The 17,784-nt window shown below is 46.0% G+C and overlaps 1 protein-coding gene across 5 annotated transcripts in view; it reads right to left on the bottom strand.

Moving 5' to 3' along the window:
- Positions 1 to 2,339: 2,339 nt before the first annotated feature.
- Positions 2,340 to 17,784, bottom strand: part of LOC122542184 — a 39,812-nt gene continuing 24,367 nt past the window's right edge. For 4 of the 5 annotated variants that reach the window (XM_043679630.1, XM_043679628.1, XM_043679631.1 and 1 more), the window contains exons 6-9: positions 16,070 to 16,211; positions 14,985 to 15,451; positions 8,456 to 8,552; positions 2,340 to 3,366 (exon numbers count right to left, since the gene is read on the bottom strand). In XM_043679630.1, coding sequence (XP_043535565.1) covers positions 8,487 to 8,552; positions 14,985 to 15,451; positions 16,070 to 16,211 — 675 coding nt within the window. In that variant the 3' untranslated portion in view covers positions 2,340 to 3,366; positions 8,456 to 8,486. The remainder of the gene's footprint in view (positions 3,367 to 8,455; positions 8,553 to 14,984; positions 15,452 to 16,069; positions 16,212 to 17,784) is intronic. The other variant, XM_043679632.1, reaches the window with a different exon arrangement.

Below are 17,784 nucleotides of genomic sequence, written 5' to 3'. Positions count from 1 at the left end.
AGAGAAAGAAAGGAGAGCGAGAGAGAGAGAAAGAAAGAGAGAATGAGAGCGAAAGAGAGAAAGAGAAGAGAAGAGAGAGACACACAGACAGAGAGCGATAGACTGAGAGAGAGAGTGACACATGACTGGTGTTGGTTTTACCTGAGGGAGACCATCCCTCAGGTAAGGGAAGAGCTTGAGAAGATGGGCTCTTCATGGTGACTCAGCTTGGAGCAGGATTGGAACCCACTCTGTTACTATCCCTCTGCATCATAAAGTGGAACCGAAACAAGGAAACCACTTTTAGAGCCTGAAGGAACCTTGGATTTTCATTGGTTGGGTCCACATTTATGAGCATAGAACGGAGATGGCTTGCCGTTGCTTCCAGAGGGATGGGTGACTGACTGGAAAACCCTGCCATTCCTACCCCCAGCCATCCTGCGCATTGGAAAGAGAGACACACAACACTGACACATAACCTGCTGACCACAGCATTATCCCACCCGCTGTCCTTAATGAAACTGGAACAGGAGGCTGGTCCCACTGGTGACCATGGATGTAGGACAGTGTGAAATAAAAGTTTTATGCAAGTTATTAAAAGTAAAATCCTGCAGCTGCTGGAAACCTGAAACAAACACGGAGAGGGGCAGCAGCTGGCTCAGTGGTTAGCACTGCAGCCTCATAGCGCCAGGCACACGTTCAATCCCGTACAAGGGCGACTGTCTGTGTAGAGTTGGCCCATTCTCCATGGGCTGTGGGAGGAAACCCAAAGATATGTAGGTTAGGGTGAATTGGCCATGGGAAATTGCCCCACTGTGTCCAGGAATGTACAGACTAGCCATGTAGAAATGCAGGGTACAGGGAGAGGGTGAAGGGGTGAGGTCTGGGTGGGATGCTCTTTGGAGGGCTAGTGTGGACTCGATGGGCTGAATGGCCTGCTTCCACAGTGTAGGGATCATATGAAGGCTAGAGATACTCAGCTGGGGATCTGACAGCAACTGTTTTCTCTTTACAGAGTTAACATTGACAAAGAGCATAGTGCTGGAAAAGCATCTGAGAAGTGGGAGAGTCAACATTTCGGGCAAAAGCCCTTCATCAGGCAGGGCTTTGAAAGTCAACCAGGTTATTGAAATGTACCTGGACTACAATGACAATCGATGATTTAAAATGTAAGAAACCTAGTATAAACTGGAGATATTGTAGTGTGTGCAAAAATAATTAAACTTCACTCTCTGCTTCATGATGCAACTGAATAAAAGAACTCCCAAGTGAACCAAAACAAAAAGCATTTATTTACAATATTAAAAAGAAGTTCTGACAATATTAAGATTTGCTTTTATCTTAAGGGAAAAAAAATTAAAAGAATAATAAATATATTTTAAGCTCACATTCTCGAGACATGATACAGCACAGCCGTAATACATAGATATTTTTTAAAAATATACGCTCCAAAAGAGATCATGTTAGTCTACAAACGAAGATTCACAGGAAGGGGAAGCTGCACGTTTCCCCCTCCAAATGAACATCTCAATACACAACAGCATGAATCCAACATGTGAGAAAGGTACCAGTTGATCAGTCAAAACATTTTTTTTTTTTAAAAGATCTGGTACACAGTCACGCACCAGCTCATTGTAACACTCTGTGTCCCTGTAAATGGCAAGGAGACACTTGGAATGTATGTGGACCATTCTGTTGGAGGAACAAAATACTCGCTCCTGACCCTCCAGCTTTAATTTCAAGTCTGATCAAGGTTGACATCAAAAGCCAGCGAATGGTTTCTCTCTCAAATGTGGCAGCACATTCGTTGTGAAATCATTTTAAGTACACAGTACATGCTCCTTCTTTAACAAGTTGTGTCTTCATTGGTCTAACACGTGGCTTCTGCAAGCTTCCCCTCCCTTCCCCACTGCCAAGCTCAGTTCTCATGGCTCACTCTCCACGGGCATATCCCTTCCTCATTGTCATAGAATCATAGAAGCCCTACAGTGTGGAAACAGGCCATTTAGCCCAACAAGTGTACTAGGAGAAAGTGAGGACTGCAGATGCTGGAGATTAGAGTCGAGAGTGTGGTGCTAAAAAGCACAGCAGGTCAGGCAGCATCCAAGCAGGAGAATTGACATATCGTGCAAAAGCCCTTCCCAAGTCGACACTGATCCTCCGAAGAGTAACCCACTCAGACCCATTCCCCTATTCAATTATCCTACACTTACCCCTGACTAATGCACCTAGCCTGTGCATCTCTGAACACTACGGGGCAATGTAGTTTGGCCAGTTCACCTAACCTGCACATCTTTGGATTCAGGGAGGAAACCGGAGCACCCAGATGAAACCCATGCAGAGACTGTCTGTGTGGAGTTTGCACAATTGCCTGAGGCTGGAATCGAACCCAGGTCCATGGCGCTGTGAGGCAGCAGTGCTAACCACAGAAGCCACCTTTGTTTTAAGGATCTCGGCCTCCTCCTCTACCACAAGCCCAACTCCCTCCCTCCGCCCTATCCTCCCAGTTTTCCAGGCAGCCCCACCCCCACAGCTGCCCAGTCTGATCCTGCCTCATTCCCAGTTGGAGTCTGTCTCTGCCCTCTCCAATTTACGGAGCGGCCAAAGTGCCACTTATGGATCACAGTCTGGATTTGCTTCCTGGGCAGGGCAAGCACCAAGGTCGGAAGTCATGCTTTTGGCTGGGGACAACAAAAAAAGAAACTTAGCAATGCAACAGTATATTAAAAAAAAACACACAATCAAGTTCAGCAAGAAAGTCAAGGTGTCTTCAGTGCATCGTGTCAGGGCACAATTGAACCAAATTTGTTGAGTGATCCTGACAGAGTTAAGGTGCAGAGAAAAACCAATGAACATCTAGCACCAACGTTCCGTACAAAAGCTGTGTCCCCTATCTTCCATTTCTCCATGACCGCCAATCCTACTGGGTTGAGTGACTAGTCTCTCTTAACTCAGACATGTATACAGTCTTCCTTCTCTCCTCTGGAGGAGGAGTTCAGGGAAACAGAGAGAACCACTTTCTTCGATGTCTGCCCATCTCTTGGCGGTTGGGCAATAATTATTTGCACATTGGTAAAGCCCGCAGTGGAAGAAAGTCAACACCCCTCCTTCTCCAGTGGTGCAGACCACCCACAAATAGAAACAGTTCTTTCCCCCAACTTAATCGCGCAGATCTAAGGCCCATTTTGCAGATCGAGGTGGTTGGACGTAGTGGGGAGGGTGGCGGGGTTTGAAGAAAGGGGATTCGGAAAATACAGTCGAGAGACAACAGCAACACGAGAGGCAGAGGACAGACCAGGCAATGCATACGGACACGATGAGCATGGCATGAAGCAGGGCTCTTTCACAATAGGCAGCCTTGGAAAGTCATCGCACCCTTCACTTTCTCTGTAACAGATAATAAACAAACAGTCATCAGTTTCAATGAACAAAATATCCGAATAAATAAAATCAAATGTAAAAACAGCTCAGCGTCTAGATTTAGCAAACATTAAGATGCAACACTCACTCTTTAGACTAGAGAAGGTTGCCAGGGTGGGCGGTGAACCTGATAGATGTGTATAAGACCATAAGGAGCATGAAGACAAGGGGGCAACGGAGCAGCTGTTCCCCTTAATCTGAAGGGGAGGTTCTGAGGGGATTTGAGGAAAATTTATTTGCCACCCAGTGGGTAGTGGAGTTCTCAAATGCCCCCCTTCCTCCCTGCCACACTGAGAGGGTCGTGGAGGCTGGAAGTCTTTCAATCTTTTGAACGTACTTCGATGAGTATTTAAAATGCCCTAACAGTCAAGGTAATGGAGAAAGTAAGGACTGCAGATGCTGAAAAATCAACATTTCGGACAAAAGACCTTTAATCATTCCTGATGAAGGGCCTTTGCCCAAAACATCAATTCTCCGGCTCTTTGAATGCTACCTGACCTGCTGTGCTTTTCCAGCATCACACTCATGATTCAAGGTCATGGGCCAAGTGCTGGAAAGTGGGATTAGTGTACATAGGTTGACACAGACTCAATGGGCTGAAGGGCCTCTTTTGCACTGTATGATGCTGATTAGCACTGCTGCCTTGCAGGGACACGGGTTTGACTCCCCCTCGGGCGACTGTCTGTGCAGAGTTTTCACATCGACCCCGTGTCTGTGTGTGGGTTTCCTCCGGGTGCTCCAGTTTCCTCCCACAGTCTGAAGATGTACAGAGTAGGGTGGATTGGCTTTGGGAAACTGTCCTGTGGTGTCCAGAGATGTGTAGACTAGGTGGGCTAGCCATGGGAAATGCAGGGTTACAGGGATAGAGTAGGGGGTGGGTGGGTCTGGGTGGGATGCTCTTCAGAGGGTTGGTGTGGGCTCGATGGGCTGACTGGCCTGCAGGGATGCTAGGACTCTTATTACTCAAATGCCAATTTGATATTGGTATCTTTGCAACCTCTTTCCCACCCCTCTTCAGAATTCAACAATCTCACACCAGAACCATGACTCAGGTCTGGCTTTTCTTTAGTCATTCACACCTCTGTGACCAATCTTTATTTTTGTTTATTTGCCCCTGCAGGGTTCATTTATTCACCATTTGATTATGACAGTCTGATCAATGCTCACTGACCTTGATTGGTTATGCCTGGGGGTAGACTGCCTGCAATAGGAGTTGAGACACTGCAACTATGGAGCTGTTTTCAAACTCTTGTCAGTGAAACCTGTGGCAGACTTTAAAAAAAGTCATCTTTCCGTGGCTTGCAGGTTAATCTTGCCTATAAACCAGCCCAGAAGAGCTCTTGTGGTGCAGTGGTAGTGTCCCTACCCAGGTTCAAACCCCAGCTGCTCCAGACGTGGGTCGTGACATCCCTGAATGGGTCAGTCAGGTGATTAAAAGCAGAATGCTGCAGGTGCTGGAAATCAGAAATAAATACAAAATGCTGGAGAAACTCAGCAGGTTGGCAGCACCTGTGGTGAGAGAGAGAAACAGAGTTAATGTTTCGAATCCAGCATGGTACTTTTCAGAACTTGCAACAGGAAGTATTCAAAATGAATATTTATTTGTACTTCCAGTTCTGAAGAAGACTCAAACCAGATTTGAAACACTAACACGGTTTGTATCTGGGGAAAGAGAAAAGGGCGAGAGTAGAAAATATTCAGAAAATACTTAGTTGCGTGTAAAAACAATGACATGTCATGAAATGTGTGATAAACAGGTTCATTTCCACACCTGGTCACCTTGAACCTTCTTCCCTTTGGTCATTTAATCTCTCGCTCACTTTCATTCAGTTATTGTCCTTCCCTTTTGGGTCCTCTGCCACTTCCTCAGCTGTCACGTCCCTGAACTGTTCCGATACAGGCAGACAGACAGAGACAAAGAGACAGACAGAGAGTGGCACACAGAGAGACAGACAGACAGACAGAGACAGAGAGACACAGAGATGGATTGTCTTTTCCCTAGGATGGGGATTTCAAGACTAGGGGCACACTTAAGGTGAGAGGAGAGAGATTTAATAAAGATATCAGGGGCAAGTTTTTTTTTTTTTACAGAGGGTGTTTTGCATGTCGAATGAACTTCCAGAGGAAGTGATGGATGTGGGTACAATTACAGTGTTTAAAAGACATTTGGATAAGGACATGAATAGGAAAGGGTTTGGAGGGATATGGGCCAGGAGCAGGCAAGTGGGATTAATTGAGTTTGGGATGGACTGGTTGGACCAAAGGGTCTGTTTCTGTGCTGTATGACTCAGAGAAACACACACAGCCTAATCCCAGCATCCTTCCATTTTCAATTGCAGATTTCTGGTGAGTGCACAGTTTTGATTCTGTCTGGACACAGATGAATCCTCGCAGTCAGTCACTGTATGAACCAGCAGTGGTGAGAACGAGGAACCTGTCCTCGAGACGAACACTGATGACGCAATGAAAGGGAAAGCTGGGCCAGATTGTGTCTACGACCTCCAAACACCAGAGTATAGCACACCCAACCCCCCCCCCCCTCACCCACCAACTGGACCAGAAAGAGGGCTCGAACCTCACTGCAGGACTTGATGGAATTGGTAAGGTTGGCAATGGAGCTGGGAAATCTTTCAGTTGGCCTCCGTGTGTGCCCTCGCCAGCAAAGCCTTCTACATAGGCACTCTTTCCACCAGCAAGCCATCTGAGGGAAAGACTAGCTAAACGTCCACAAGCATCAACACTGGGTTGGTGTGTTGCATCAAGCCATTGGCTGGGATTTGGGGTTGGGAGGTGGTTTGTGTTGAGGGAGGAAAGGAATGAAGGAGAAATGGAATGGAAGATGGGAAGTAGAGCATGGACAATGGCCCAGTCAATCTGCCAGGATTGTTGAAATATAATTAGAAGGTTCTCCTGCCGGAGCAATTTTAAATGTCCAGGTCCAACACCCCCTGCCCAACCACCCTGACCCATTTACATAAGCTGTTTGCAGAGCCTGGAAATGCAATCGGATTGCAAAACCCACCCTCCCAATCTGGTGATCCTGGTGAGTCTCGGTGCCCTGCCCAAACCCCCACCCCCATCCACCACAAAGGCACACATTCTGTCGATGCAGGGGGATGCGAGAAAAAAAAACACTCGTGACACCGAGGGAAAGTGAAACTCGCCAAGTGGTTCCTCAATGGATCTCATTGGCGAAGGGACGTTCTCTCCCTCTCTCCTAAAGGTAAATGTGGCCCAATTCTGGATTGATCTGCATGTTAATTCAGACCACGCTGTGGGGAGCCTTGCAGTTATCCAGATGGGGGTTGGTGAAGAAAGAGATTCAGCAACCCCCACCCCCTCAACTCCCAATCCCTTGACAGTCAGCATCTTTGAAGAGTAGAGGGAAATTTATCATGCAGATGCAGAACACAGACACGCACGACAGTGTTGTTAAGTCAGGTTTTGCTGAGTTGGAGTGTAGCTCTTTCTACAGTCCCATTGCTGTGAACTGAGAACTGGCCTCTTGCCCACAGTGACAAGAGCTGGCAAGACTCCTTACTTCCTTTGTAGAACTTTAAACCATTCAGCAAACTCTTTCAGGGCCTGGCTGAGAGAACACATTCACCGTACTGGATCCCGTGACTCAGTCCTATTGCTGCGGTTGCTAAGGAGAGGAGGGCCACGTTACTAAGGGCGATTGCACATCAACTTGTAAAGCTACGAGATAAAGTCCTATCAGTGAATCCTTTGATGCTGACTCTCACAGGTTATAATAGCTAATTGGCTGGGTTTTGTTTTGGATGAGTAATCCAGAGTTTGAGCTAATGATTTGCAGACGTACATTCAACTGCTACCACAGCGACCAAGGAATTAGGATTCAATTAGCGTCTCCTCAAAACCACTAGACTGTTACTTAAAAAGCCCATATTTTCCTCTAATATCCTTTAAAGGAAGGAAACCTGTCGTCTTTACACAGTCTGGCCTACATGTGGTTTTCTTAACTGCTCAGGATTGACGTACTGAGCTTTCTCTCTGTTCCAGAAGAAACGGAGGACTGCAGATGCTGGAGATTAGTCAAAAAGTGGGGTACTGGGGCACACGCACTAAACAACCCAATGCCCTTGGCTGAACACTTCAACTCCCCCTCCCACTCCGCCAAGGACATGCAAGTCCTGGGCCACCACCACCGCCAGATTCTGCCAGACGCCTGGAGGAAGAACGACTTAATTTCTGCCTTGGAACCCTCCAACCACACGGGATTAATACTGATTTCAGTTTCCTCATCTCCCTTCCCCCAACCTCATCCTAGATCCACCCCTCCAACTCAGCACCAACCTCTTGAGCTGACCCACCTATCCATCTTCCTTCCCACCTATCCACTCCACCCTCACCTCCAATCATCACCCCCCCCCACTTCCATCTACCCATCACGTTCCCACCTACCTTCCCCCAGCTCCCCCTCCCCCACATTCCTGATGAAGGGCTCAAGCCCCAAATATCGACTCTCCTGCTCCTCGGATGCTGCCTGACCAGCTGTGCTTTTCCAGCGCCACACGTTTTGACTCCTCACTCTGTTCTACCCCACCCTCTGGGGCAGTGGGGGGGATGGGCAATAAATGTTGGCTTCGCCAGTGATGCCCCACATCTCAGAAACGAGTACAACATAAGAGTACCTTCCCACGAATGGTCAAAGGTCAGACAATGAAATACAAGCCTGGAGCCCAAATAATAAAATCTCTTCCAACCCCTTCTGTCAGGCAGAAGATACCAGAGATTAAACATACGTACAAACAGATTCAAGTTCAGCTTCTGTTATTCGACTCCTTAATTGGCCTCTCAAATTTTAATGTTGACCTCGCTGTCAGTGCACTGTAACATGGTACTCCCCGCTCTGTTCTATTATCCTGATGCACTTTGTGTGGTATGATCTGCACCGAAAACCAAACTTTTCACTGTACCCAGGTATGTGTGGTAGTGATAAATTAAATCAAGAATTGGTCAAGGTGGAATAAATCACAACCTGCTCCTGAATTTTAGGTCATCATGCTTTCAAAGGAAAACAAAAAAAACTCACCTCCCGATTCCTTTCCAAAGCTCTCCCTTTCCTAAGCCTCGAGAACTTCCTCTCTGGGTAATGACAATGGCTCCATTTCAGTCATATGTGGAGGGGCCTAAATGACAGAAAGACAGCCCTTTAACATGACACTGAACTAACAGAGGCACAAGTCCCTAACACACAGGGACATGCAGGTCATCAGTGCCAGTGAACAGACCGAGGAGGCCATTCAGCCCCTCGACCTCACCATTCCATAAGATCACCACTGACATAGCTTCACTCCATCTACCTAACGTTGGATCGATAATCTTAGTGTGTAACAACAATCTCGCTTCCTGACATTTTTAATGGAGGGAGAGACTGGGTGGCATTGCTGCCTCATAGCTCCAGGGTCCCGGGTTCAATTCCAGCCTTGGATGAATGTCTGTGAGGAGTTTGCATGTTCTCCCTGTGTCTGCGTGCATTTCCTCCTGGTCATGCTAAATTGCCCACAGTGTTAGGCGCATTAGCCAGGAGTAAAAAGTGGGTATGGGAAAGGGTCTGGGTGAGGTTCTCTTTGCAGTGTCGGTGTGGACTTGTTGGGCCGAAGGGCCTGTTTCCATATTGTAGAGAATCTCAAAAACACAGAGAGAGAGCGCTCCTCGACCCTTTTATATAAAAGGAGTGCTTCCTGACTTCAGAGTCAAAAAGTGTGGTGCTGGAAATGCACAGCCAGTCAGGCAGCATCCGAGGATCAGTCAAGTTGACATTTCAAGCATAAGCTCTTCATCAGGAACCTTCATCAGCCTTGAATGGCTTTAGATTCTAAGGCTCTGGTTCTAAGTTTAAAATTCTAACCCCCTTTGTTCAGTACCCCGAGAGGAAACTGTTTCTCTCCACCTACCATATCGAATTCTGGATGAATATTTTTTACTTAACTTCTCTTTAAAAAAAGAAGCTCAGGTGGAGATGGGAACGTCACATTTTACTCTGCTCTGCTCCAACAATCCTAACCTCAATCTCCATTGCCAGAGAAATGACTTCAGCGCTTCCTTCTCTCACAGCTTGTTCTCTCTTGCCTCACACTTAAATCATTGCAATTCAATTTAGAAGTAAAGACCGCTCCCAACTCCCTTTTAACCTCAAGCAACTGAAATAGTACAGGCCAAACTAATTTCACACACATATTTCTTTGAAGAGGAGGAGGGACAAATGTGTCAATTTCCTCAGACCGAGTGTGAGAGAGTCATAGGATTCAAATGGGAATTTTCAACATCCTGTTGAATCCAGCCATGACAGACGGTGTAATTTGAACTTGGTAAAGTCTGGAAGTAAGAACCTAATGGCAATTATGAATCCACTGTCAACGGTTGGAAAATCCCATCTTGAGAAAACCATCACAAATGTCCTTTAGGGAAGGAGTCTGCCATCCTTACCTGCTCTGGCCTAGATTTAACTCCAGACTTAGAGGTTTACAAACTTATGAGGGGCATGGATAGGGTAAATAGGCAAAGTCTTTTCCCTGGGGTCGGGGAGTCCAGAACTAGAGGGCATAGGTTTAGGGTGAGAGGGGAAAGATATAAAAAGAGACCCAAGGGGCAACATTTTCACACAGAGAATGGTACGGATATGGAATGAGCTGCCAGAGGAAGTGGTGGAGGCTGGTACAATCGCAACATTTAAAAGGCAATTGGATGGGTATATGAATAGGAAGGGTTTGGAGGGATATGGGCTGGGTGCTGGCAGGTGGGACTAGATTGGGTTGGGATATCTGGTCGACATAGACGGGTTGGACCGAAGGGTCTGTTTCCATGCTGTACATCTCTATGACTCTATGACCCACAGCAAAGTGGCTGATTCTTAACTGCCTTCTGGGCAATTAGGGATGGGCAGTAAACGCTGGCCCAGCCAGTGACACCCTCATCCCGTGAACAAATAAAAAAGTATCCAAATTGCTGAACTCCGCAGAGAAAAAGCACAGTATATTACTGTAAAGACAGATACAAGCTTGACTTATGATGATCATGATTGTATTAAGTTTGTTGATAGTATAGCTATTGGCACATTTAGGATTGTTAAGCAAGTGTTATCCAATCACTAGATCACATCTAATAGTAAAGATTTAGTTTTGGGTTTTGAAAGTAGAGCCAGGGGAGATATAACTAGATTTGCTTACAATCTCTAGAAGTGACAGACATTGATGTAGAGTATTCAGCTCTCTGTGAACAGGAGGGTTCAGACCTTGAGCTTTTACCTGGGGTCTGAGGGAGCACATTCCCCCACTGCTTCCCCTATAGCAATACCTCAACCAGAGGTCAAGCATTCCTCCTGTAGAATAAATTTTGATGAACGTTTGAAATTTGATATCCTTGATGACCAAAAAACCCATCTCATGTCTCTGTAATTCCATGCTGAGAAGCAGACTTGTAGCCAATCTCGTTCCCAGTTCGACAACCCATCCTGGAAACCAATGTTTGGACTGCTGCTGCTTTATCTTGTAACCTAGTAACAAGACCTTGCATTTTCCTATTCCCTCTGTCCTGGAGGGACTATCTTGTCTCAAAGTTCCACCGATACCAGCCACCCTCTCATTGCAAACGAAAATCTCCCAACTGCCTATGCTGCAGAGAAAAAGCGCTGGCTAGTGAACTGTGCAAGACATCACAACTGGTGAAACCACCCTCACAAATCAGCATTAATGTGAGCGCATGTTCCATACATTTAAGCAACCAGCAAATACAGGCCATTCAGTCCATCAAACTAGCTCCACCAGTCACAACTGATCAGATTTTGAGTTCAAATTTCACAGACTTGCCTAATGCCAATAGATTCTTGACTAAACAGGGAATCGAAGGCTATCAACAGCAGCCTTCAATGATCCCACCATCTCCACCCTGGGAGGTTGGAAAAGAGAGATGTCCAAAGACCCACAATCCTCAGGGGAAATAAAAGCCCCATCTCAAATCTTATTTTTAATCTGTGTCACGTAGGTTTAGTCTTTCCCAGAAGGGAATACATCCTTTTGGCGTCCACTCTGTCAAGTCCCCTCAGGATCCTATTATAATGTCCTAAGACATAGGCCATTCAGCCCATTGAGTCCACTCCATCATTCAATGGGATCACGGCCAATCTCAATCCTCAACTCCATTTTCCTGTCCTTTCCCCGTACTCTTTACTGATTTAAAAAATAAGTCTTCCCAGCCTTGAATATACGTAATGATCTAGTCTCTAAGGCCTTCCACAGGAAAGAATTCCACACATTCACTACCCTCAGAGAAGGGAATTATCCTTCATCTGGTTTCATTGAGATGACACCCTCTGGTCCTAGACTCTCCCACAGGGGGAGCCACCTATCCATATCGAGCCCTAACCAAGCCCTCTTAAGATTCCTCTGGTTTTCGCTCATTCTAAGCTCCAATGAATAACAGGCTCGATCTAATCAACCTCTCCTCATAAGAAAATCCCTCCAAATCGGAGGAAAGCATAGTGAACCTTCTCTGGACTGCCTCCAATGCCAGTGTAACTTTCCTTTGTACTTCACAGGACACAAGCCTAAACTGTCCAACCTTTCCAAGTGACAGAACACCAGCATCTCGTAATCCCAGGTATCAGACGGGTGAACCTTCTCCAAACCACTCCGAAAGTATTTATATCCTTTCCTAAAAGGACCGAGACTAAAACTGTGCACACCTTACTCAGCAATGTTCTGTTCAAAACTGGAGAAAAAAATAACATCCTTTCTTTTACATCCCATTACTTTGTGATAAACAACGTTCTGTTTACCTTCTTAATCACCTGTTGTACCTGCAAACTAATTTTGAGAGATTCATGCAGCAGAATACTCAGATCCATTGGTATTGCAGAGTTCTGAAATGCAGCCTCTCTCCGTTTATATAATATGCTGTTCTCTTCCTTCCAAAATGGCCATGTTCACATCACATCACATCCTATCTACCAGATTGTTACTTGCTGACTAGGTCCCTTTATAACCCCCTTTTGTCCTGTTCACAACTCGCAAAGATACATAGGAAGGTCCCACCAGCAGATTCATCAGCCATGAATTCCCCAAGTTATTAATAATTGCCCCAACATAGAGCCCTGTGGCAAACCACTTGGCATGTCCTGCCAACCAAGAGAAAACCCACTATGCTCACTTCCTGTTTCCTAATCTCCAACCAAATTTCTGTCCATGTTAATCTTATCCCACACACCCTGAGCTCTTACATTGCAGAGTCATTTTTTAAAAAAGTGAGACATTGCCCTCTGGTTGATCACTTCTAGCTGGCACTTTCTGTCCAGGGACCAAACAGCAGGAAGCCCCAGTCCAAGGGCAGAGAAACACAGAGGTAACCTCACTGTCACCATGGAAATCATCAGCCTCGTCACAGCCTGGGATCCAAGTTTGAGAGAGGTCAAACAGAGTCAAAATGCAGCACGCTTAGAAATTGACATCTAAACGCAATTAGTTGCCACTAAATCCAATTTGATAAACACCTGATGAAAACTTCAGGGTTGGGTAACACAAACATGAACGATCCTTAAACTCCCCACAAAAAAAAATCAGTGTTACTAATTAATCGACGTGGAGCTGGGAAAACAGCAGGTCAAGAGAGTGTGGTGCTGGAAAAGCACAGCAGGTCAGGCAGCATCTCAGGAGCAGGAGAATCGGTGTTTCAGGCATAAACCCTTCATCAGGGGTTAACTGATGAAGATCTTATGCCCGACATGTTGATTCTCTTGCTCCCGGGATGCTGCCTGACCAGCTGTGCTTTTCCAGCACCACACTCTCTTGACTCTGATCTCCAGCATCTGCAGTCCTCACCTTCTCCTCCAAACAGCAGGTCCGACAGCGTCCAAGTAGCAAAGTCAACATTTCAGGCCAATATCCTTCATCAGGGCTGTATTTTCCCAGCTTCACATCTATTGACTCTGACTTCCAGCACCTGCATTCCTTACTAATGGAGTAAAAGATCTTGGATCCATGAGCTCAGAATGCCCTAACTTTCCATGGCAAAGCATTTAAATGCGGTCCCCGTTGTAGAAAACAGCAGCTACTAATTGTGCACAGCAAGATCACAGGAATGGTGACAAATCGACAAGCCTCGTTGAGTTTTTGTTTGGGGAGTGATTGCGGTTGAGCCGGGGGGAGGAATATTCCCCAGGACACTGGGGAGAACCCACCTGATCTTCAGGAGAGTGGCACTGCATTTTACTATCCACCCATCGAGCAGATGGGGCAGTGGTTTGGCACTGGACCTGAAAGGTGCTATTGTTGATGATAAGGACTGATGAGTCAGCCTGAATTGTGGATGGACCCGTCTCGAAAACTATGTCCAATGCTCCTACAAGTTGGCCCATCAGAATGGCTTTCACATCTCTCAAAAAACAAAACCACTCCCAAACAAAACACATCCACAAATGGAGCTCCTCCATGTCTCGCACCTTGACCCCATCCAATGCCCTGCATCCCTATACTAAATTCGCACTATCTTCCAGATCCCCCATTGACCTCCCAAGCATGCTCATCTTAACTGGTACCTTAGGCAGCAATGCCTTGCCAATTAAAAGTTCTCGTAGAGATGTACAGCATGGAAACAGACCCTTCAATCCAACTCATCCATGCTGACCAGGTATCCTAACTCAATCTAGTCCTATTTGCCAGCACTTGGCCCATATCCCTCCAAACCATTCCTATTCATATACCCATCCAGATGCTTTTTAAATGCTGCAGTTGTACCAGCCTCCACCACTTCCTCTGGTAGCTCATTCCATACATGTACCACCCTCTGTGTGAAAACATTGCCCCTTAGGTCTCTTTTATATATCTTTTCCCCTCACCCTAAATCTATGCCATCTAGTTCTGAACACCCCATCCCAGGGAAAAGATCTTGTCTACTTATCCTATCCATACCTCTCAGAGATGTTCATCATGGAAACAGACCCTTCGGTCCAACTAGTACATGCCAACCAGGTATTCTAAACTAATCTAGTTCCATTTGCCAGCATGTGGCCCATATCCCTCTAAACCCTTCCCATTCATATATCCATCCAGATGCCTTTTAAATATTGTTACTGTACCAACCTCCAGCATACCCCTCAGCATCCAACACTCCAGGGAAAACAGCCTCTCCCTATAGCTCAAATCATCCAACCCTGGCAACATCCTTGTAAATCTTTTCTGAACCCTGTCAAGTTTCATAACATTCTCGCGATAGGAAGGAGACCAGAACTGCTCGCAATATTCCAACAGTGGCCTAACCAATGTCCTGTACAGCTGCAACATGACCTCTCTCATCTTGGTTTTCCCGCTTCTGTAAGCTCATCCGGCCCACCGTGGAGAAATCCATGCTCCTCTAATTCTGGCCCCTTTAGTTTCCATGACATTGATTGCTCCACTATTACTGGCTGCGATATAAACGCAATTCAAAGTTGCTGCGAATAAGGATTTATAAATGCCGAGTTGGAATAATTCTGCTTTGAGGAAGGTACAGTACTGTGAAGGTATTCTCTCACATCTCTTCAGATTAAGAAGCTTCATATAAAAAGGAAAAAAAAAAAAATCACTTACCATCCGCCTTCTCCTTTCCAACAAGCACATGAGGAGAGCTATGTTCAAAAGGACGCTGATGACAAGAATAATTACAACTGTTTGTGTTGCTGTTGGAGAGATGATCGCACGGGGTTCAGTGCTGCAGAATGTTGCTGCCAGAGGGCTATTGTTTCCGTTGTTTGAGGGTGTTGGGTTGACACTGGTTTGGTCTATTGTAGCAGCCAGGCTGCCATTCACTGAAACCAGAACGGTGCTGGTTCCATTGGTTGAGCTCGTGAGGTTCCCATTGGTCCAGGTCGGAGACGGATTGGTCCCATTGGTTAAGCTGGTCAGGTTGTGAAGGGTCACAGTTGGAGTGGGGTCGGTTGTATTGCCAATAACCGCACTGGTGGGGTCATTCCCAGTTCCATTGGCAAACACTCCCGGCTCCATCGAAGTCGCTGTGGCATTTGTTGTTACATGAAATATTGTCGTCTCAACGTCTCCTAAAAATGTGAAGAATGGGAAATAAATCCTCACGTGCATCCTTCAGACTACAGTGACCAGTACGCAGGCATGCAGAACAGGGAGGGACGGGAGATACAGGTTACACCGAGACATGCTTACAGCAAGGTGAGAAACGAGCTCCACTACCCCATGTTGAGCTTTTCCAAGTTGTGAATAGGGATGGACTATAAATGCTGCACTTAATGCAGGGGAAGAAGAGTGGTATTAATTTGATAGTTCGTCTAAGAGCTGATATGTGCAATGGGCCAATTGATCTCCACCACTTCCTCTGGCAGCTCATTCCATGCACGCACCACCCTGTGTGAGAAAACATTGCCCCGTAGGTCACTTTTATAGATCTTTCCCCTCTCACCCGAAGATCCTCTAGATCTGGTGCGATGCCAGGAGGAGACAGGAATGCAGTTTGTTGCTTGTTATAGGACCCTGGTCAATTCCACTCCCAAGATAACAGGGAAATATTTCATTCCTCCCACTCTTCCATGTCACTGCTGAGCCCCAAACACCACCCCCCCACCGCCGAGAACAACGAGCACACTAACCCCCACCACCTCACAACACGATGACGAGTGAAGCTGCAGAAATTGGGAGATCCTTACCGGACAGGCAGGTGTATAAAGTGCATCGTCCAAAGTCACATTTTTTCTGCTCGAAGGTAGCGTCAAAACGTCTGAAGTGATCCATCAAGTTCAGGAGAAGATGTGAAGAATTCCACTGCACCATTTCACATTGAAATGATTCCTGGAATGAGGAATAAAAAGGTGTCACCATTAGCAGGGAGGCATAACTTTAAAATAAAAAAAACCAAGAGAAATATCCTCAAAAGCATGAAACAGTCCAATGCAGTGCCAGAAGTGACTCAGTCTGTAGCACCATATGCCGAGTCAGAAAGTTACCCCCTTCAAAGGCTCAAGGGTACACGTTGGGTAACAATTTCCAATATGATCCCAAGGGAGCACAAGACTGTGGCAGGGAGAGATTTTCAAAAGAGATTTCATTGAAAAGGGAAAAACAAGGCCTTAGTTTCTGGATAATGATGATGCAGATTCAACAAGGAGGTGGTCCTGACCAATATTTATCCCTTACAATCCCACCTTGGAAAAGTATCATTATTCCTTCAGTGTCGCCGGGTCAAAATCCAGCTATGCCCTTCCTAATGGCATTGTGGGTCTCCCAACACCAGATAGACTGAAGCGGCTCAAGAAGATAGGTCACCCCACCTTAGTCAGCGTAATAAGGGATGGTCAATATGGCTGGGTCACACCCACATCTCACGAGTGGACTAAACAAAGGCAGACTGATTTGGCCCCTCATGCATTCTTCAAAATGGGATGTCCTGCATGTTCATAACTAGTTCTTAAAAGGTTCTTTTTTTCTCCTGAGCAAAAGAAAATCCTGAAAAGGTCAACTTTCAGTACACTCAATGTGAAACCATTAGCTGACTGAATTAGAAAGCTTTTCTCCCTTTATTTATTCATTCATGGGACGTGGGCATGGCTGGCTCGACCAGCATTTATTGCCCATCCCTAATTACCCAGAGGGCAGTTAAGAGTTAATCACATTGCTGTGGGTCTGGGGTCACATATCTTCTAGACCAGGTAAGGATGGCAGTTTCTTCCCTAAAGGACATTAGTGAACCAGATGAGTCTTTCATAATCAGTGGTTTCATGATCATTAGACTCTTAATTCCAGATATTTAAGGAATTCAAATTCCACCATCTGCCATGGTGGGATTCGAACCCAGGTCCCCAGAACTTTAATCCAGAGACTCAGCTAGAATCAAGATTAGAGTGGTGCTGGAAAAGCACAGCAGGTCAGGCAGCATCTGAGGAGCAGGAAAATCGACATTTCAGGCAAAAGCCCTACCACAAGGCCATCTGTTGTAAAGATTGTGTCTTTTTATTTGTGTTTTTTTAAAATCTTGTGAACTGAAATGAAAACAGACCGGTCTTCAAACCAAGGATAATTTCATACTTTGAAAACCAATAATTTAATTTTCCGTGTGAACACTGTTTGTAAAGCCGTGTGTTACAGCAGACAAACTGGAACTACAGGGCTGTGTACAAATGCAACTTTGGGTAGCAAGCTCTGGATTCGTGACCCGTTACAAAGGCAAAGGTTTTCTGCCTGCCAACAACGAGGTGATTGGTTCTCGGGTAATCATACAGCTTGCGGCTGTGAGACCCACTCAGGAACTTAAACGGTTGTCTGTAACATGAGGTAAGCCTGAAGCAGCCTATTATCAGTATCTACCAACTCCCTCGAGCTGTTCAGGGAGAGGTGGGCACCACAGGGAGCGGAGTACTTTATTTCC

The sequence above is a fragment of the Chiloscyllium plagiosum genome, chromosome 39 (assembly GCF_004010195.1).
Source record: "Chiloscyllium plagiosum isolate BGI_BamShark_2017 chromosome 39, ASM401019v2, whole genome shotgun sequence".
Taxonomy (NCBI): domain Eukaryota; kingdom Metazoa; phylum Chordata; class Chondrichthyes; order Orectolobiformes; family Hemiscylliidae; genus Chiloscyllium; species Chiloscyllium plagiosum.
This window is presented reverse-complemented; position numbering and strand designations above follow the sequence as displayed.